Source organism: Nipponia nippon, unplaced genomic scaffold (assembly GCF_047370975.1).
Source record: "Nipponia nippon isolate SJK-2023a ecotype South Korea unplaced genomic scaffold, ASM4737097v1 scaffold_8, whole genome shotgun sequence".
NCBI lineage: Eukaryota > Metazoa > Chordata > Aves > Pelecaniformes > Threskiornithidae > Nipponia > Nipponia nippon.
Genome location: NW_028262402.1, coordinates 40,069,955 through 40,091,208, shown reverse-complemented (window position 1 = coordinate 40,091,208; position 21,254 = coordinate 40,069,955). Strand labels below are relative to the sequence as shown.

The 21,254-nt window shown below is 38.7% G+C and overlaps 1 protein-coding gene across 2 annotated transcripts in view; it reads left to right on the top strand.

Annotated features, from left to right (window-relative positions):
- The window catches only part of ADAMTSL1 (ADAMTS like 1), a 198,882-nt gene that overhangs the window by 23,574 nt on the left and 154,054 nt on the right, over positions 1-21,254 (top strand). The window contains exons 3-4 of one of the 2 annotated variants that reach the window (XM_087742441.1): positions 9,539-9,584; positions 20,191-20,427. In XM_087742441.1, the coding sequence (XP_087598567.1) occupies positions 9,539-9,584; positions 20,191-20,427 (283 nt within the window). Of the gene's footprint in view, positions 1-9,538; positions 9,585-20,190; positions 20,428-21,254 lie in introns of those variants that run through there. The other variant, XM_087742442.1, reaches the window with a different exon arrangement.

The following is a 21,254-nucleotide window of genomic DNA, read 5'->3' as shown; positions in this document are numbered from 1 at the left end:
TTGCTAAATTAGCTGGAGTAAGTGATTCACTAGTTTGGTTGTTCAGCCCACTGCCATTGTATTTTGCAGGATGAAAATAGTAGATCTGCATAAATGACTCTCAGTTTTACTGCAGTTTGACTTGGTCGATCAGTAAAATAGCCACCAAGAGATACCTTTGGAGGTTATGTTTAATAAACTAGCTAATATAGCTAAAAATAAGACAATTTTATGCTGCATGACATTTTTCATAAGACAGAATAAGCCTCAAATAAATTGGATTTATTTCATTAAGGAGTAATATTTTTTTTATTTGATCACACAGATTATCAGTTCATAAATCAAGCATCAAATGGTTTGGTGCCTGTCAGACAATGATGGAATAGATGTATATAATTCATGTTTGTTTAAAGTTAAATAACAGAATAAGAACCCATTACAACAATGCTGACTAGCACTGAAAAAGGGATACATCAAATACTACATATTTTAAAAATACTGTTTAAAGTTTCAGTTGTATATACCTTTGATACCAAAACATTGTCTACTCTTGTGTTGCTGCTTCACAACTGAATTTAGAATTTAGTCCAAGCATGTGGCTGTGTCCCCTAGTTTCAGGATACAGTCACAGACTTATCTGTCTCAGGGGCTTAGACTGCAAGAATATCTGAAGTTTTTCACATCTAACATTGATAAAAGGGCCTTTAAACTTTCTGAGTGAAAATTATAATGGAATAGTTATTCTAGTTTTTGGGTTGCTTCATTATCAGGTAGAAGCTAACATAACTTACTGCAACTATTGTGCAGTGATATAAATGCAGTCTGCTCTAATTCTGGCACTACTAAATAAGGCAAATTATGCTACTTTATGAAATGTTCCTGTGCAGATCAGAACGATCATTTTAAATACTGTGGTTTTTTATGACTTCTGGAATAAGCCCTTTGCTATCCTAATGTCTGTAGAATAAAGAGCAAAACATTTTTGCTCAAATGCTATCATAATTGCTGAATACATCCACAAAAGTAAACAGCATTCTGAGGAAGCATACCGTGTCACTCAATGGGAGTACAGTCAGTGTCATAAAATTCTTAGGTAATCGGTGCTACCAAATGATTTTGGAGGATGGTTCTCATTACCCTGATCAAAACTATATCTGTATGCTAGCTTAGTGTATTACTTCCTGCAAATGACCTTCAGGATAACTCAATAGCTGTCTTGTTTTCTGCTTCAGCTGATAACTGTAGCTGGTTTACTCTATAAAGGACATCCCCCATGCTATATTGGGTGATTTTAAACATTTGGAAGAAATTTTGAGTATATTTAGTTTGTAGATGCTTCTGGTTAAAGATGTGCCATCTAGAAGCATTTTAAAAAGGAAATTTGTATTCTGTTTACCCTGGGATTAGTCAAATCTGTAATTCTGAGAACATTTCCTGCTTTCATTTGATGGAGAAGCATTTCCATTTTTTGAGAAAGATTACTATTCTAACTCTTCTTAGATCGCAGCAAGCGACAATCTTCAATTTGAGTCTGCAAATTTCACACAATCTAGATCAGCACTGTAATCTGTGGAGTGATTGCTGGTGGTCTTTGGAGAACCAGTTGGTCACATAGTGCTGGCTGTCCTAATTTCTGACTTCTGTGCCTCAGTGAAGTAGCTAAAAATATATAAAATGCTTCCTTAGTGCTGTTTTCCCATGTAATCCATTGCTAGAGTTGCCACAGGGACATCATATGTCAGTGTTTTGGGTGAGAAACTGATCTGTGTTAGAATGAATGGTAGTCAGCATTAAACCTACAGATGAGTGATGGATATGGTCTCCATAAATCTGTTTCTCTGTTGAGAAGTACCCTACCTAACAAAAATGTCTGTGAAGCCTTCACTTGGTTGATACTGTTCATATGTCCAGGTCCACTGGAAAAGCTCTTGTATATTCTTAATTCTTTCAATAATCTGTTCTGGGATTTAAATGAAAAAGAATTAAGTCAGCCAGGCCTTTGCATGATGAGGAGGTTTTGTATGCCTTACTACCTATAAGAAAGAAGTTAAGATGTGATTCTCTAAAGCCCCAAGCAACAGATTGTACATGAGAAAGCATGAGCATTTCAGTGGAGTTGGGCTAACACTGTGATTCAGACCCAGGTTCAAACTTCCTCAAAACATGGGGAACTTGGGTTCCTGTTCAGCACATTTGTTTTGTAAAGACCAGCTGCAAAACTTGGATCCAGATCTGAGCTCAGGCATGTTCAGATTTGGGGTGTTAGTACTTTTGGTCCTGCAATATTTTCTAGATTCTACCTTTGTGATACAGCAGGCCAGGTGAGATTTAGTATTGTATTTTCTTTCCACTTGGACTGTGAAGAGACCTCTTCCCATTGTTTTACTGAAAGGCACTTTTTTAATTCTTGCTTTTTTTCTGCCTTTCTTGGCTAGTGAGCAACTGGAAAACATTTACAACTGTAAATGCTTTCTGTATATCTGCAATATATGTTATATGTGCACATCTAAAGCTAAAGACACTTTTTAAAGATTCTTAAGAAAATAAAAAATACTGCAGTGACAAGCAAACATGACAGACTAAATGCAAGAAAATAAAAAGCAGTCTGAAAGCACTCTGACAAATTTTTGTCTTACTTTTCCTTTATTTTTCTCAAATTTGATTTTTGTTATTCTAATTGGACTAGCCATTCATATATTACTGAGAATTTAGGGACTGTCATTTAATGCGTGCTGTTACTTAGAAAATAACATTCAGTGGCTCTGAATAATGCAAAGAAGAATTTGAAAGAAAAAATGGGAATAAACTCTATTCTGTTCAGCAAACGTACAGCAAAAGTCCAAGGTCTGCCTTACTTTTGAGTAAATATAATGCCGACCTTAAACTCCAAGGGTAGCAGAAGCTGCCCAGAGCAAGAGCTTTGTGTGGGCTGGAGCACTGTTGGAGCTGCAGCTGATCATTGTTTGTATAACATTCCCAACAAAATTCTCAAATCTGAACTGTTCCCCTCATCAAACTTCCAGAATTTAAAATGAAATTGTGAAACAAGCCTAATTGTACCTTTAGATGGAAAGGCTTATCTCTGTGAGACCAACAGATATTTTAGCTTTCTCTGTGCTCTATGCTGTTTTGGCTAGACTGCTAGTAATAGCCAACTTGGTATATCAGTAGCTGGGCTAGCTACCTTTAGGTTACTTTGGTGATTTCTTGCACTATAGCCTACAGTATAAACAAAACTTTGGAAGACATTGGCTGGCATTCTGTAGGCAGCATTCAACAAAACTTCAACAAACATCAGGTAGCCAGAAAAAAAGTAGTTGTTTTGAACTAATATCACCGTGAAAGGAACTTTGTCTTTGAGAAACACTATTTACTTATCCTTCAAATTCCTAAACAGTCAGTCAGGTTTTGGTTCATGCTAAGTTTTAAAGACAGACATTTTTTCCTTCTTTTTTTTTTCTAACACCATCTCTTTGAAATAATCTATTGTCATATTCTGTATGTGTATAGCCTTATTCTATCATTTTGATTCCAGTGAATTTACTTTAGATAGACAGCAGAGTTTCTCAGAGTAAAGCCCAGCATGATGGCTTTTTTGTTAGTACCATACTCATCCCCTTCACATACATGAGGGTCAATGTTTATTTAATCATAGAATCATAGAATGGTTTGGGTTGGAAAGGACCTTTAAAGATCATTTAGTCCAACCCCCCTGCCATGGGCGGGGACATCTTTCAAGCCCCGTCCAACACTTCCAATGACGGGGCATCCACAACTGCTCTGGGCAACTTGTTCCAGTATCTCACCACCTGTACTGTAACAAAATTTTTCCTTATGTCCAATCTAAATCTATCCTCTTTCAGTTTAAAATTATTTCCCCTTGTCCTGTCAGTACAGGTCTTGGTAAAAAGTCTTTCTCCATCTTTCATATAAGTGCCCTTTATATATAAAAGGCTGCAGTAACATCCCCTGGAGCCTTCTTTTCTCCCAGCTGAACATAGAATCATAGAATCACAAAATACCTCAAGCTGGAAAGGACCCATGTGGATCATAAAAAACCCATAAGTGCTCCTCGTAGGACTATGTAAAACTAAACTATATGACTAAGAGCATCATCCAGACGCTCCTTGAACTCTGACAGGCTTGGTGTCATGACCACTTCTCTGGGGAGCCTGTTGCAGTGACTGACCACCCTCTAGGCACTAAAGAACCTTTTCCTAATGTCGAATCTGAACTTCCCCTGATGCAGCGTCATTCCGTTTCCTATCACTGGTCACCAGAGAGAGGAAATCAGCACCTCCTCCTCTGCTGCCCCCCTTGAGAAAGTTGTAGGCTGCAATGAGGTCACCCCTCAGCCTTCTCTTCTCCAAGTTGAACAAACCAAGTGACTTCAGCCAGTCCTCATAAGTCTTGCCCACAAGACCTTTCACCGTCTTGATCACTCTCCTCTACCCACACTCTAATAGTTTGATGTCTTCTTATATTGAGGCACCCAAAACTGCACAGACAACTCGAGGTGGGGCTGCACCAGTGCAGTGTAGAGTGGGACAATCGCCTCCCTCGACTGGCTGGTGATGCTATGCTTGATGCACCCGAGGACACAGTCGGCCCTTTTGGCTGCCAGGGCACACTGTTGACTCATATTCAACTTGCCACCAACCCAAATCCCCAGATCTCTCTGCAGGGCTGCTCTTGTCCCCCAATTTGTACATATAACCAGGATTACCCTGTCCCTGGTGGAGAATCCTGCACTTGCTCTGGTCAAATTTCACATGGTTGATGATTGCCTAGCTCTCTAGTCTATCCAGATCTCTATGGAAGGCCTCTCTACCCTCGAGGGAGTCCATAGCTCCTCCTAGTTCAGTATCATCAGCAAACCTACTTAATGTACATTTGATACATTTGATTTCTGCATCCAGATAATTTAGAAAAACATTTAAGACCACTGGCCCTAAAATTGAGCCCTGGGGAACCCCACTGGTGACTGGCCACAGTCTGATGAGACCCCATTTGCTATAACTCTTTGAGCCCAACCTGTCAGCCAATTGGTCACCCATCATATTATGGATTTGTCTAGCTGTGTGCTGGACATTTTGTCCAGAAGGATACTGTGAGGTACAGCTTCCTGCATGTAGTGACTCAAGTTGGTATTTTGCCTCCTGGCTGTTTATTTTTTTACTCCTGCAGAAAGAATATTCATAAGATCTGTAACTAAATTTGCCAGGGAAATTTGGCTTGGCTATCCATGCCCGTTTTTCTTGTCTCAAAGTTAACTATTCCTGTAATATTTCTGGTATTTCACTGTTTCAACAAGGTGTAGAAGTCTGTAGGAGACAGTCTCCTAAACATAAAGAATGAAAGATTTTTACAGTTGAAACACCAAGCTGCCTGGCAAAACATACCAGTGCATCTACACAACCCATTGTGGGAGGCAAGGTGCTTATTAACAAAATGATATGGAAAAATTTTTACACATCTTTTTAATTTATTGTAAATTTAATGATTTGGACATGAAGTTGGGCAGACCCGACCAGGCAGTTTGAAAAAGTGAACTCATAAGTCAATGCAGTCCCCATGCATCTTCCTTTTTCATAACAGTTTGGTGTCCATGGCCTTCCCTCATGTTTCCTTTATGGGAAAAGGGATATGCTGAAAGAATAAAGGAGACTCTCTTTTCCCCAGAGAAGGACAGACACAGAAATTGTATTGAGGATGAGAGGGAGTCATAGCACTGTGCAGCATTTGGGAAAGAGGTAAGAGCAACAGGGTGAGGAAAGAGAGATGCAAGATGGTGTTACTGTGTGTGTAGCACAGCCTCATCCCTGCTGGCATCAGGGGAAGGGGAGGGCTGATGCAGCCTGCCAAAGATCTTGTGGGAGGAGAAAGGCCCACAGCATACTTGTCTCACAGGTACAGTGCAGAAACCAGAATCTGTCCCAGAACAGTGATTATCAAGGGGTGTGAAAAAAAAGGAGAGTGAAGATTGTCCAACATTACATCAACTTTCAAACCCCTGTAGTGAACAGTTGCATCAAAATTCACATCCACAAAAATAATCCACCTCTGGCTCATAGCTGCTTGCTTATGTGGAGACTTGTTTCTTAAGAAAAGCATTTCAAACTTTGATGACTGCTGAGAGTGGCAGGAGTAGATGAGGTTGTCCTCTGCAAATCTCTTTCATCGTCTTTGGTAATTACAGATAAAGGCAACTTTGGCATGGGGTTGCTGTTCTTTCTGGCATGGATTATTGCAAGGCTTCTAAATCTAGCTGAGCACAAATACACATCTACTTTAGACCTTTGAGTTGTGGGGGGGGACTTGAACTGAGTCCCTCTACAAACTGGAGCCTGGAGAAATAAACACCAGGGTTTCAGGTTGTTTACATAAGAGAAGTGAATATTTTAGTATATTAAATGTTGTTAACCTCTTTCAGAAACTTTACTGGAAACAAGTGAATAGGTTTGAAGAATGAAACATGATTCCCAATAGCTTGCTTTTCTTTCATATTCATATGATAATAATTGCCTGTCAAGCCAAACCCTTAGCTACCTTTTTCCTCTGCAAAACCCCCTGCAGTGCACAGATAACAGAGAAGACTGTAGAAGTACCTCTTACTGCTCCCACTGTTTGTGTGCTCTCCAAGACGAACTTGCCTTTTTGGGTGACTTCTGACTTTTCCAAGTGGATGTGTGTACTCCTTGTTGATGTGAGTTCTCATTTATACCCTGCAGAGGTCAGAGGATGTGTGGTGACTATCTCATAACATGGACTCACTAATCTGCTGTGGTCCTTCCTTGCATGTTAAATGCTCTGTGCTGTGGCATTCTGCAAAGCATCCATGCTGAGGTATGGGACCCATACCATTAATCTGAACCCTGCCTAGAGGAGAAAACCTAGTCTGGCCTGGTGTCAAGCAAGATGCTGAGTATTTCACTCTAGAAGGGTTAAGTTCACTAGATGGTTTCAGTTTCCCTGTTTTAAGCATAGACAGAGTCAGAAACAGAATTTACTTTTAAAAATCAAAATTTATGCCCCCCAAAACCTGCTATTTAATTTGTTTTCAGAGTCTTTTTAACCATCTATTTTTTTTGTATAAATCCTATGGTTTTGAATCCAAAAGTAGATACTTGAGTTTAAAAGAATCTGAAATACTGCCCTAAAGCAGCGTAGATCTGAAACACAAACTACTCTGCAAATCTATTGTGAAATACATCATCTCAGGCTGAAAGCAGTTTACCTGCTTTTGGTTGATGGGTGATAACTAATGAGCTTAAACAACAAAATCCCCAAGTTTGGTCTTGGAGAGGGGACAAGGGGGGTTTTGCAAGAGTGGTTCCTAGTGTTCATGAATCATCACAGCACTAGCTGCATCCAGAATTGCACATTTTTTGTGAACAACCTTGTCCATTACCCAAAGAAGGGAAATTGGGAGAAAAATTTGAATAGTTCTGTGGCACATGGCTAATGAAAGTACCCATTCTTTTCCCTAATGCAAAGAATAAGTGAAAAATGTGGGGTTTCATTTCAAAACAGACAACATGAAGAAACTGTGAAAAGAAGAAGAAACTGTGAGGTTGCTGATAGAAAGGAAGTTTAAATTTTCCTGGCAGTTCAATGTTTCTGAGGTTAATAAATTATGGTAATCGAAGTTGTTATAACAGCAGGTCTGTTTGAAGCAAAGACATGTCTGATGGGTTGTATGGCATTTCTGAGACAGATGGGGCACGTATCAAGCTTGCTGAGAAAGCTATTCAGTGTGGTGTACCAGTCCTGCACTAGGACTGCCTGCATGCTGCATAATATACTTTTTTCTTTGCTACCTATTGATGTAAATCAAGAGTATCTCTATTGGATGTAGTGGAGTGTAAACAGGTTTGGCCTGCACTATAGTTATCTCTGCCAGCTTGTCTGTATTGCTCAGGAATAACTGGGATAATGGGGGCACTGCTTGGGTTTTTTTCTTTTTTAGTTCATAATCTATTGTGAATATAATTTTTATTATTGTACTGATAAAACTGTTTTTTCTAGTGCTAGATATTCTGTGCACACTTTGCATTTCTGTGCATGCTTGCAATGACCAAAATGTACTTGAATTAATTATATAATATTACAAAAGCATTGAATTAGTGTTATTGCTATTATGCTTTTAATAGCATTCTTTATATGCCAAATGCTACACAACAGAATATGTTACCTTTCTGCTTACATGTCTTCTGAAAAAATGATAGAGTTTATTTACTTGTTTATCTTCTCTTGGGATCATTTACACTACTGTGATACGTTTGCAAAACTGTGTTTTTCCCTAATTTTGTACTCACATAGGTGTAAATGACTGCTGGAGGAATTTCACAATTAAGTCTTGTGGAGAAAGGTGGGAGGAAGGATGACTCCAATAATTTAAAGGAAATCTGCTCAGTTGATTTTAGAGTTAACTCAGTATGGAAAAATTTCTTCTGTTTTTAAAAAAACAAAGGAAAAAAGAATGACACAAATGCATGCAGATGCTGTCCTTTCTCTTGGATACTTCAAAATGGTTTGGATTTAAAATTTCAGTCTTGGCAGGCATTTAGTCCTCAAGGAATGTGTGCTTATTAAATTCTGGCCAAAAAAAAAAGAAAGGTGAAAAAAAAAGTTGTGAAATTAAGTAATTATAAATGTAAGGAATTCCATTCTGTTGAAGGATAATCTTTAAAAGCCAAACCCTGCATTCTGATTTGTACTGAGGACCTCCACAGAGTATGCTGTCTGAACTCATAAAACACATGAATCTTCACCTAAGGTCAAATACTCAGAATACATGCTGCTGAGTGCTAAAAAGATATCTGGGTGTTGACCTTTCTTCTGGGAACCCTGCCAGCATCAGGGCTGATATGGGTCTGCTGTGGGGGAAAAGGAGGAGAGCCATGGAGAGCACACGTCAGGGCACGTGCTCTCCTTGACCTCTGCTGGGCCCAGCTGCTTTTTGGATGCTGTCCTGCAGCAAGGATCTGGGAGTAGCAAGGGACTGGTGAATTGGAGGGGGAAGTTCTATGCTCTCCTTCTCTCCTCATATGAAATTGGGGAAAAGCCCTGTCCTGCTAGCCTGTCATTTCATGCCGCTGCTCGCAGGTTTCCTTCCTCCAAGTGCACAGGTTGTTCCCCAGCAGAGAAAGCCTGGCAAGCTCAGACTGTGTCAGTGCTAAGGTGTGTGCCTGGGTAGACACAGAGCTGTGCCCTTATGAAATCATTGCAGATAGCTGGGAGACACAGGGTATTATTAATGTGATTCAGATGTTGATTTCCAGCTGAGTTCTGTACTCTGACCACCAATCTCATTCATAAACTGATGCCACCTTCTAGAAACTCATTTTTAAAGCAAAGGTAGGAAACGGAGGAGTTGTAGAATTCATACCTCAATACCTGTATAGAGACATAGAGCACTCTACTTTGGGGAAGAGGGTGGGGGATTAGGCCATTAGAGATCTTTGTAGGAAAGATGCTGACACAGTAAACATTATCTGTTTGCTTTTTATATTCAGCTATTAATGTTTTGGGGTTTGTTTTTGATTTTTGGACACAGGACCTGTGAAGGGCGAAACATCCGGTACAGGACTTGCAGCAATGTGGTAAGTGAAGTATAGCTTTGATATGATACAAATCATCATATACGACAGTCACGTCCATATTACATAAAATAATTTGGTGATGTGATAGTGAGAATACTGTAGCTATCTAAACTGCCTTCATACCACAGGACCATGGGCAGACCTTTGTCAGTTTCTTGAAAAGCTGGAGAGATTATGGCATAGCATGTTGCTAAAAGTTTGGAAGGGATTGCAGTCACAGCCTTTCCAAATAGAGTGTCAGTGAAACTTCAGAATTGCTCTTTACGACCCCCCTGGCAGAATCAAGACCACTTATGTTCCTAGTATTACTTTGGTAATCAGCTGGTTCACATTGGGCAGGCTGACAGGCTGGAGGATTAAGCTGTTAAGGATTGAAGACAAGTTACTAAGAGATATATGTTTCTGTTCACCTGTGCCCTCTCAGCATTGGGATTCTGCTGCATATCTTAGAACAGCAGTTTTAGATAGCCTGCACCAGTGTTTTGGCCTTTCCAAAGGCTCTTGTTTGTTCTTTACATATGGTGAATATGGTTTTCAATACAATAAAATAAGAAACTTCAATTTCTGTGCTCACCAAAGTGAAAGTGTGTTTTCACTGGTGAAAATGGAAATAAAGACTTTCATATGGAAAGTTTTATTGGGTGCCAAGAACAGTAAAAGCTCTCAAATTACATGGAGAAATGTCAGTTTTACCAGTAAAGACGGAAAATGAAATCAAACGTGCACTGGGCCAAGCTTTCTCATGCCTGATAGGGACATATTCAGAAGCCTTTCAATAGGTGCTTTGTCTAAAAAAGTTTAAAAGTTTAAGTTAAAAAAATTAATACGCTCCCTCATATTTAGCTTATATTTTCTTCAATAGACCACAGTTCATAATGAAAGAAACTGCTTCTGTCTGAGTTGCAGTCTCTCATGCAGTAAGATTTCTCACACTTCTTCCTCTGAAATTTGTTCTGGTGTATCCTTTGGGTTCCTGAAATCTCTCATCAATCTAGACATCTGCTTCATGAACTGACAACAGAGTAGTCAATAAATAGGTCTGCTGGTAGATTAACAGTCCAATTTCCATACCTGAGGCACGTAGACCACACCATGACCATGGAGGGAATGGGAAGGTTGATTTGTGTGCCATTAGCTGTTCCTGGATCACCTTGATGAGAGGCTGGGGTTTTAGCCATGTTGCAACCTGTATTTTGGAATCATTGAGCTTAACCTTCCAAGATAAGGAATAATTTTTTAATGTTATTTTTAGCTTAGGTTCTGTTTTGGAAATGTGCATCTGAACAGTTTTCCTTCGAAATAAAACCTAGCATAGCTTTGTCAGGCAATTCCTTTACATACCTTGTAATTTGGCAATGCTGGCTCCAGACTTTGCAACATAGCAGTGAGGCATGCAGCTGCAGAACTCACTTCATTATTTCATAACAAATAATCCAAACTGAAACTTTCAAAGTGCTTTACTATGCTGAAATCAGTGACAGTTTTGCCACTGAATTATGAAGACTCAAGACTGTATTTATGATTTTAACCCCTTTTTTTGAAGAGGGTAAAGAATGGATTGTGCTACATTGCTCTTTTCCGTAATAAAAGGATTACATTTTTAGTTTTCATTTGTTTGTTTTTGGTAAATTTGCAACACTAACAATAAATCAAATTATTCCCAAGCTTCTGACTGCATGATACTTTGACCAGGCCCTCCAAATACGGCTTCATGTCATAAGGAAAGTACTTGGCTGTATTTGTTTTGCAGGCACTTGATTTCAGGGGAAAGTATTTTCTATTTTTAAAGTATGTTGAGTCTTTAATTCAGATGTTATGCCCTTCCACTTATCACCTTTACTAATCTGAGATACTGTGCACCAGTATTCACATCAGTTATTGCAAGGGCACTGCCACCATGATCAACATCAGAACTTGTGCTAGGAACCTGCCACAGCCGTGGTGGTCCTCAGCCCTGTGTTTCTGGGGCTAGGTACCACTTTGAAATACCTTGTGCAGCACCAGTGGAAACCTAAAGCAGTTTCGGAACCCTGGACATGTATCTCAGTGCTGAAATCCATTCTGTTACTGAATTGTGTAGCTGTACCACTGAAATACTGTTTGTCTCTTTCAGAATAGTAAAAAACTCCATATATTTTCTCTTTAATGAAGTCTACTGTCTTTTTCTCCAAAATCCAAGGGCACATACACACAAATTGGGTCTTAGAAACAATTCATTAACCCGATGTGGGGTTGTCATGGAATTCTGCACTGGAAAAGGCACACGATACAGTGTGCATTTTTGTTAACTGAGACTTTGCCTTTTAAGATTTCATCCACAAAGACTGAAAATCAGCAGGGTGGAACTTCCAGGCTCAATGAGACCTACATTTTCATCTGTTAGATGACCGTCTGTTTCTTTAAAGGAAAATGAGAGCAAATCCCCCCATTTAACCCCTGCAAATGAAGGTAGCTATCATGCATTGTGGAAAACTCGTTTTTGCTTCTTGTGGAAATCAGTGAGTCCTGAAATACAAGCTTTCATTACCATTAGCTTGTGTACAACTTGAGGACTGATGTTATTGTTCATAAAATAACCAGTCTTTTTATTTTCTGCAAACTGTCTTTCTGTGAACTGACATGTTTTGTTTATATGACTGTCTTCTTACAGTAAAGGATGGGTAATCACATATACTAAAAGCAAACTCTCTATTTCAAAGGTGAAATTGGAGAATGGGAAGAATACTTCTTGGAGTCTGGCAATGAACACGTTTTCATAGGCACTATCATTTGCAAGATTTTGCTACAGCTGGTTTTAATTCATCCTGAAATTAAATTACAGAGGGAAAAAAAAGAATGAGATAAAGAAAAAGAGAGGCAAGGGGAGAGAGTGGTGTGTCTGTTTCTTCAGTGACCTGTATTATTCTAGGGATGCTGAACCATTTTGCATAGTACAGGCTATAAGAGAGATTGATACTGCTGTCTATAAGGCTTCTGAGCAGTCCCTAAAAGAGCAAATCCAGTGCAGTATGTTCACCACTTGCATTGCCTGGTGTTGGTCAGAAACTGGAAAGATAATGGGTATGAAGCCACATGTGTAAATAGTAAAAGAAGGAATGAGGGTATCTGAAGATGATTTAGGGTTGAATTGCATCCACTTTTTTTCTTCTTATGTTTCCAGACATTTTAGAATATAATCATGGGAGAAGAGAGGGAGTGATTTGTTTTTCTATAGAAAATTACTCTGAATGCAATGAAAACGTTTTTATATCTAGCTGCGTTGTTATAGTAAACAAACAAAAATATTTCCAAATGGCAAGTAGGATTTTTTTTACTAGTTCTTTTCTTTTTCAAGCTGTCACACTCTCTGTTCCTTCTTCTAGGCATGTTCTTAGTTGCCAGGTTTTCTTCAGCTTCTGTATCAGGCTATCATGCCAACTCATTTACCCTTTGTCTTCTTCAGTCCTTCTGCCACTAGGCTGTTTTTTGCTTTCTCTTCCCCCATTTACAAGAAAGTCTATCTGAAGGATGTTTGTTGGAATCTGTACTTTCTTCATGCCTTCTCTCTTCATTCTCCTCAGTTATCAAACCCCTTTTTGTGATTGCAAACATTTTTATTTTCCCTGATATTTTTCCTTTTATTGCACTGCTTTCTGAATCAGACCAGAAAAAAAATGAGATGCACATGACTGGCACTTCATTCCTAAAGGACTTTGCTTTTCATATATACTTGCTTATACCTGCTGGCATGATGATGAACATTACATATAAAGCTGCTCTTGAGATTTTGCTGTTTGACATGAAAATGGACAATGCTGGAAGCTGCACAACATTACCAGCTCTTTCGACAAGGTTTAGAGCAGTTCCGTTAGGCCTAAGATAAAACTTGTAGACGGTAGATCCCATTAATCAGACCACCAAAACTTGTAAACACCACCTGCAGCTCTTTTTTATATATACCTCACTTTCTTCACTTGGCTGAAATACCAACTGTAATGACATGCCCCATTTTTTGGCTTGCATTCAGACAAGCTACTTCTATCCCTGTTTCTTATCAGCTCATGCTGCATTTTGTACAAACCAGCACCGATGTTGCCCATCTTAATTTCAACAAAATGACATTATCTTCTTTCCATGCACCAAAGTCTGGCCTGTTGGAAAGTGTCAAACCTAAACTTCCATATAAGTGCACAATTTTCAGAAGCTTTGGCTTGTGTATATGAGAAGCATCACCACCAGGTAGAATTTTTTTCAGAGCTACAAATATTATTATCAGGATTTAATTTTTCTGCCCTCTGGTGTCTAGAAATACCATGGGAAGTCTTTGCAATCAAACCTCCCAGTTTGCATTTTGCAGTAAAATTTAAAAAAAAATACATAAAAAAAGAGTATAAATGCTACACATCTCTCCTTACTAAGACCAGATTTATTTAATGTCAATTTACTTTTTAAGTGGAAATTCTTCCAAACTCGGATCATTTATTGTGACTACAGTCTGTTCTTCAAAATGCTGGATTTTAATAACTCCCATCTTATTTCTAAATGTGTGCATTTTAAAACCTCAGTGTGTCGTCTAGGAATTATTTCTTCGTACTTCAAAAAAACGTGCTTTTAGTATGTTGTTAATGGTGGCAGCTTTGACTTCTGGATTTGCTGTCTTCTCAGCAAGCAGACCTGTGAATCTTTAACTATTAAAAAATAGAACAAAAAACCCCCATCGCTGCCATTCTATGTAAATATATCCAGAATCTTTGTAGATCAAACAACCTGGATCACCTCCATGACAGTGGCATTTCAGGACTCTGTTCAGGACTCTTCAGGGGTCTGGATGATTCATAGATTTAAATTCAATATTTCTTATAACAGTATTTTTTTTTTTAATTTGTATATCTCTTTTTGATCTGCCAATGTGGCACCCATGGTGCTTTTAGGAAAATGTACTCTAATATTATTTACTTGTATTAGTTTTTGACTGAAATATTTGGAAGTTTTTCAAGCCAAAATACAAGTTACTGTATCTAATTTAAACACGTTAATATTTGAAAGCTATGAGCAAACAAAAATTTTAAAATGGCATGAAAAGCTGCATATTGAATTATTTGCCAAAAATGGGAACATACTTTTAAAAAAAAGGCATTTTATTTTAAATAATTGATTTTATAAATATTTCTAATGACAAATATTCATGGAGGTTTAGATTTATTCTTCACTGACTGTTTTAGCCCTCATCTCCACTCCGTGTTTATTTAATACAGAGTAGAAGCATCTGCTGATATTCTACCATTTACTTTATTCATATTATTTCTCTCATGCTTCTCTCTGTCAGATATTGCAGTGTCTTGGGGTTGTCAGAGAAAGCTATAGTATGAGCCCCTCTCAATCTAAGCAGCTAAGATGATCCTAAACTATTTAAAAATTTACAGGAGTAGACTAGTGAAAAATCTGGCTGCAAGAAACTTAATTCAAGGAGGGCACTCAACAAGGCTTCAAGGCCAAGTGGAGTTTCTGTTAAATCCCTAGATGTCCTAAGTCCCTGTACTTTTATCTAGAGTTCTTATTTAGTCTTGGGCAAGCCCCTGCTTGAGGACCTCAGGCTTTCCTTCTCAGTAGGAAAATCGGTGCGGCTGAAACACCGTGCGTACTTCATGGAACTGGTTCAATAAGCTGTTCTGTCAGATGCTGCACAGAGTAGTCCAGTTGTTAGTAATTTTTTGCACAGAGGAAAAGCTCCAGATATAGTAAATCATTCTTGGCCTCTGCAAATATACAAGCACATATATTGTAAACTGTTTTAAGGTTCCTCGACTGTTTCCACCCATCACAGCTTAGATATGATCTTCCACATTTCACCCCCTAAGTAAACTTTAAAGAGCCTGACCCTCTTTTGTCCCATGAAATCTGATCCACCTATCACCATCAAGGGACATCTGGGATTCATCTTATCTTTTCCACTAGTTTGTTGATTAATAGAAATTGTTTTGAATGGGATTCAAACATGGCAAAACTCCATGGACTTATGAATTACAATAGGGTCAAATAGGAGGTCAAGGTAAAAAAAAAAATTTGGATGTGAGAAGGCAAATGAAGGTGTAATAATATGGCCAGCAATAGGTGCCTAAGAGGTGAAGACGAAACTCCTGTGTTTATTTTAAAATAGGTTTCATACATCAAAGGGGTTTCTGATCATCTTTAAAATTATATATATTTTCATTGCAGTGGAGGAAATCTTGACCTGATATGATGAACGGAGATTACAGGTATCGAGCACAGGCTCAGTGTTTCAGGAATATCTCATGAGCCTTCACAAGCTAAAGGTCATGAAACAGCCATCTAGGACCCACAGAGTTAGAGGAGGAACAGTTGTTTCCTATTCACTGGAAATTTTCTTCCCTAAAAAGTCTTAATGAAGAGGAAGCTTGAAGATAAATGGGCCTAGACGAGACTTTCACGCTTATTAGTTCTTTCTGATTCTTCAAGGAGTGCAACGGCAGAGGTTCCTCATGTCTGCAAGGGCCCACAGGTTATTTCCAAAAGAAAACAAAACCGATACGATTCAAATATAGCACCAAAGCTGGAGTAACCTGAAGCAGGACTGAGTGCTTTTGTGGCCAGATAGCAGTGCTGCTGCATGGTCCAAGCCAAACACAGGCCATGCTGATGTGGTTAGCAAACTACCTTGTAGAACTACATAACCCAAAGATATGTTACCTTGGGTTCACTGCTACACTGACTCGGCCTGTGACTACTGGCTGTCTCAAAGTGTGGGCACACCCTTGTCTGTCAATCTGTTGTGCAGGTAGACAAACTGCATACTGTTAGGTAGCTTCCAGGATCAGATCCTTAGGTAGAGTAAAACATAACTTCACTCAGGCCGGTGAAGCAGTGCTAGCTGGCAGCTGCAGAGGATCCGCTTCCACCAAGCCCCCGTGCACATACTGAAAGCAGGCTGATTTTTTTAAAAGGGGAAAAGACTTTGTGGAGTCAGAGTCTACTGGTTTTTCCTGTCCAGGAGCCAGCACTGCAGAAATGAGGCGCAGGAAGACTGCCTCAAAACAGCAAACGCTCTTATCTAAAGGTGTGCAAAGTGTTTAGAAGAAAATAGAAATTTCCTGCTTGAACAAATATGCAACAAAATACTGGCTTTGCCGTATCTGTTATTTCAGCAACTACAATACTCGTTTATAGGCTGTGAGCTTTTATCTGTCTTTCATTATATGATTGCACAAAGCCCAGCACAAAGAGGCTCTGATCCCCACTGATATGTAATACAAAGAATAAATAGCAAGTTTAAAAAGAAAAACAAACAAGCAAACAAACAAACAAACAAATATGGACAAGATATTAATAAGCAGTGCCAAGTTCTGTACAGTTCCTGCTTTTTCATTTCTTTTTCAGTTTCGGTGACCTGTGTCTAATGATGGGTAATATTCAGACTACTATTTTTCTTAACATTGTCCATTTTGGTATAAAAAAAACATTACACAGGTTATGCAGATGTTATGTGTGTAGGTGCTAGTATGTGTGCTCTCCTAACTGGAAGGAAAGTTCCCCCGTGAGGGAAAGGGATCTTCAAGGCCTTCAGGTAGATTTAGGATTCAGGATTTCAGTAGGAGAAAAGTGGTGGGCCAGACTGTGACCCTTTTTCATATCTGTGTGCCAAGATAAGTATGCATGTCTGCATTTCTGACTGCTTGAACGTATTCTTTGAATGGCTTCAAGTTTCACATGAAAACTTTTTTAAACACAAGCTCTACTATTTAAATCCATTGTTTTATTTTGATCATGATATCAAAGACTGGAAGCATTTAACATCGGTCCTGGTCACCTGCCGTGTCCTGAAAGCTTGTTATGTTGACTGTACATTTTTTCTTTCTTTGATTTAAAAATAAAACCCAACACAACAAACATAGTATTGAATACTGTACAAAGCCAGATTATGAACTCTGTATGTCATGTGCTTTATTGGGCCTTTCTGTCTTTGTAAAAATAAAGCTATTGCAAGCCAGGAAGTTTTGAAGGTAGAGCCAAGCTTGAACCAAACAAGAGAGTTGGCTTGGATCTCTGCAACAAGCCTAAGCCAAGCCAATAGACCTGACTGTATTCATTTATGGACAGAAAAATTCAGGGAAGGGTATGCACCAGAAGATTTTGTGGCAGGAAATAAGGCCGCAGTGTTCCTCTTTGCTTGTCTCTTCTCTATTTGAAAATAAAGCTAAACCAGATCTTGGGTCAAGCTGTAACTGTCTTGTTCATTTGTTTAAAAGCAGAACATAAAGACCACTTTTTCTCTAATTACACAGCTGTAGAGGAATAATGAATTTCCCACATATTTTTCTGCTGTCTTTACTCTGTGCTGCTGTCCAAACTTTGTCCTGTATCAACAGCTTGCCCAGATCACAAAATGGGCCTGATTGCCTCTAAGTTTTTCTGGAGGTTTTAAAATCAAACTGAAATACTTCCAACATTTTACTTTTTTTTTTAATCTTCCATAACATGCAAATAGAAAAACTGTCTGCTGTCTAAGTCCTCCAGCAGTAAAATTCCAGTTACAAGCTTGGACTTTCAACCTCCACTTTCAAAAAGGATGAATGAGTTCTGGATTATTGCTCTTTGATACATATTTTTCTAGAGCAAGATTTAGCACAAATCCTTTTTTTCTCTTATGCCTTAATCCATTTAACCTTTTGTAGCAGGAACCCTTGTACTTAGCAGAACTTTTGACTGGAGCTTGACCCATAACTTTTGGGCTGCATCACACTCAAATACAAAGCAAATTAACTAAAAATGGTACAAAGCAAATTAGCTGAAGATCTGTGGCTTCAGGTCATGGTTTGTATGTGTGTATAGTTCACCAAAATAAATGTTTGGAGTGGTGTGATCCAATGTCATTCAACATTCAAACAAAATGGGCATAACTACATTGCTACTACACAGTGAATGAGAGGCCAGTTTGGTTATCCTTGGTAGCAGCCAAGGGTATACAAATCACAAATTTATAGCCAAGATTCTGCCAATTTGCTTCAAGAGGAAATTTGAAAGCTTGATTTTTAAGACTGGTTTTATTTTACACCTTAATACTAAACAACGATCCTTTAATGTCATTAAGTGACATGCAGCCCCCATGCCGTTTGTATCTAAAGCTGTAATAATCTGCCCTATTTAAAAGAAGCAGAAAAGCGTTAGTGAATGAAGGTGTGGAAAAAGGTCTGAGAAACAGAGGTGATTATTTAAACCTCAGAAGAAATATTTTGCCTCAATAGCAGCAAGATTTTCCTAGCTGGGAGGATAAGAAGTCTGTGAATAAGGTTGTCATTAATGGTACTTGAATTTCTATAGGATCAAGTAGTTTGAGGACAAACAGAGAATACAGGCATCTTATAAGGATATTGTCTAGTTATGTGGTTGTATATACATCAAAATCCTTCCCTATCAAGTCTATAATCACCATTTATGACTCTCTATAACATAATGTTACAGTCCTCAAGCTAAGGGTATAATAGGTATTCACTTCACCTGGTGTTTGACCAAGTATCATTGAGGAGCAGATTTCCTTACAGCAGCAAGGTTGAGGACTATGGGACCTTAATAATCTGAGGCAGTCATATTGCCAACATTTGGTTTTTTGTCACAGTTCTCATGATATTTAATGTTTTTTCTAAAGCTTAGCTCCTGTATTCCCATAATTATGTGAGAAATTCAGGTTAGTTATAAAAAACGATGAATCTCTAGCCTTTGTGGTTGCTTGCACAGGAAAACTTGAAATATCATTCTTCAAGGATCAAAAACTTGAAAGGAAATAAAAAGAACCCAAGTTTATTTTGCCTGAAGTCTCATGATTTTGAAGCTCTTCTTTCTCTCTTGAGAACTTGACTCATGTTTTTCAGTGCTAGATAATGGCAAGAAAGTATATGTGGGTAAGAAAAGCCTCACATTCTCATCAACAAGAGACTTTAAGTAGTATGAGTGGTCTTTGGTTTTTATATCAGGTGTACTGGGTTCAGAGTACGGTTTATATGTCTCACAAACCTCCCGAAGGATTAACAAAGGGGTTTTTTAAAGGTCTTCCCAGTAAAATAATAGTAAGTTGCTAATTATGCAAATTATGAAATCTTAGGTTAAGAAATGCAAATATGTATCACATTTTTCTGATTCTTGTTGCCCTACCAACTGACTTAGGCCACTGAGGCGAAAAAAAGCTAGTGAGGAGAGCTTAAATAAACAAACAATTAAATCACGTAATTCTTTTTCTTTCTCTTCAAACAAAGAGGAAAATTTGGCTGGAAGAGAGTGGCTGTGCACACATACTTCCCCACATATGTGCACAAGTGGAAAGAGATTCAGCAAGAGTGTTTCAGGGCTGTGGTTAAGACACATACAGTGCATTTCTTTAGTCTCAAGCATATTTACACATGGTCTTGATGTTCTTTCAATACTTTTGTGGAAAGAAGAAAGAAAGGTATAATTATCCCGTAGAATTATGTGTAGCTGTAGCTATTTCAATCAATCATCTTTGTCTAAACAGCAAAACTCTCTGCATCTGGCAGCTGTGGAACTCAGCTGGCTGCATGATACTGTGACTGGCTGTCCCGAATAGACCTGCTGACCTTTTCCTCTTTCTTTTCTGCAGGACTGCCCGCCAGAAGCAGGTGATTTTCGTGCCCAGCAGTGCTCTGCTCACAACGACGTCAAGTACCAGGGACAGTTTTACGAGTGGCTTCCCGTCTCTAACGACCCCGACAATCCATGCTCACTAAAGTGCCAGGCCACAGGAGCGGCTCTGGTTGTGGAGCTGGCGCCAAAGGTTCTGGATGGGACCCGGTGCTACACTGAATCCCTGGACATGTGCATCAGTGGCTTGTGCCAAGTAAGGAGAGAAACCCTACTCTAACACCTTTCCTTATGACTCCTCCCTAAGATCTCTCTTCACGCGCTCACTCTCTCCTCATCCATACTTGTATCATTTTAGGGTCTTCATTTTAATTGTCTGTTTTCATTCTCTTAAGGTGACTTCTTCTACCTTGTTTGGAAGAGGTGTACAAATTCAAAGGTTATTTTCTCCCTTTATGCTCTTTCCTTGTGTTTTTTTGGAGGAATGTATTCTTAGTTTTTGAACTGGTTTGTACAGTTAGCTGCAGTAGCAGATCTCATTTGAAAGCACCATAAGAAAATAATGGTTTAGCTTTTAATTTGGATATACCAAAGTTTTCCAAGTCTATGAAATTACATTATCTTTGAGGATTATTACTGCCTGTAAGTCACAAACCACATAGTAGTAGATGAGGTACTAAACTGGAAAATCTGCCATTGATTTGCTACAGGACTAAGCAAGCTGCTACATCTCCTTGGCCCTCAGCTTCCCTGTTTGTTAAAAGTGAGATATGGGGACTTTTTAACCCTTCATTTCACAGTGCATGGAGATCTATTGATCATTCAACCAATTTATTGGCATCCTAATTTGTTTTTGTATTACCTTTGTGTTTTTATATTACATTTGTGCTTTTATATTACGTTTGTGCTAGTATGAAATCTGTCAGAATTAATGGTGAACCTTCTTTGAAAGCAACATTCTTCCACAGCCTCTATAAAGGGTCTTTTAAAAGAATGGGAAACCATAGTATTATGCAAGAATAAAGTGGAGCATTCTTGCTCTGTAACATTTGTGTGAATAAGCTTTCTTCTCTAAGCATAGTG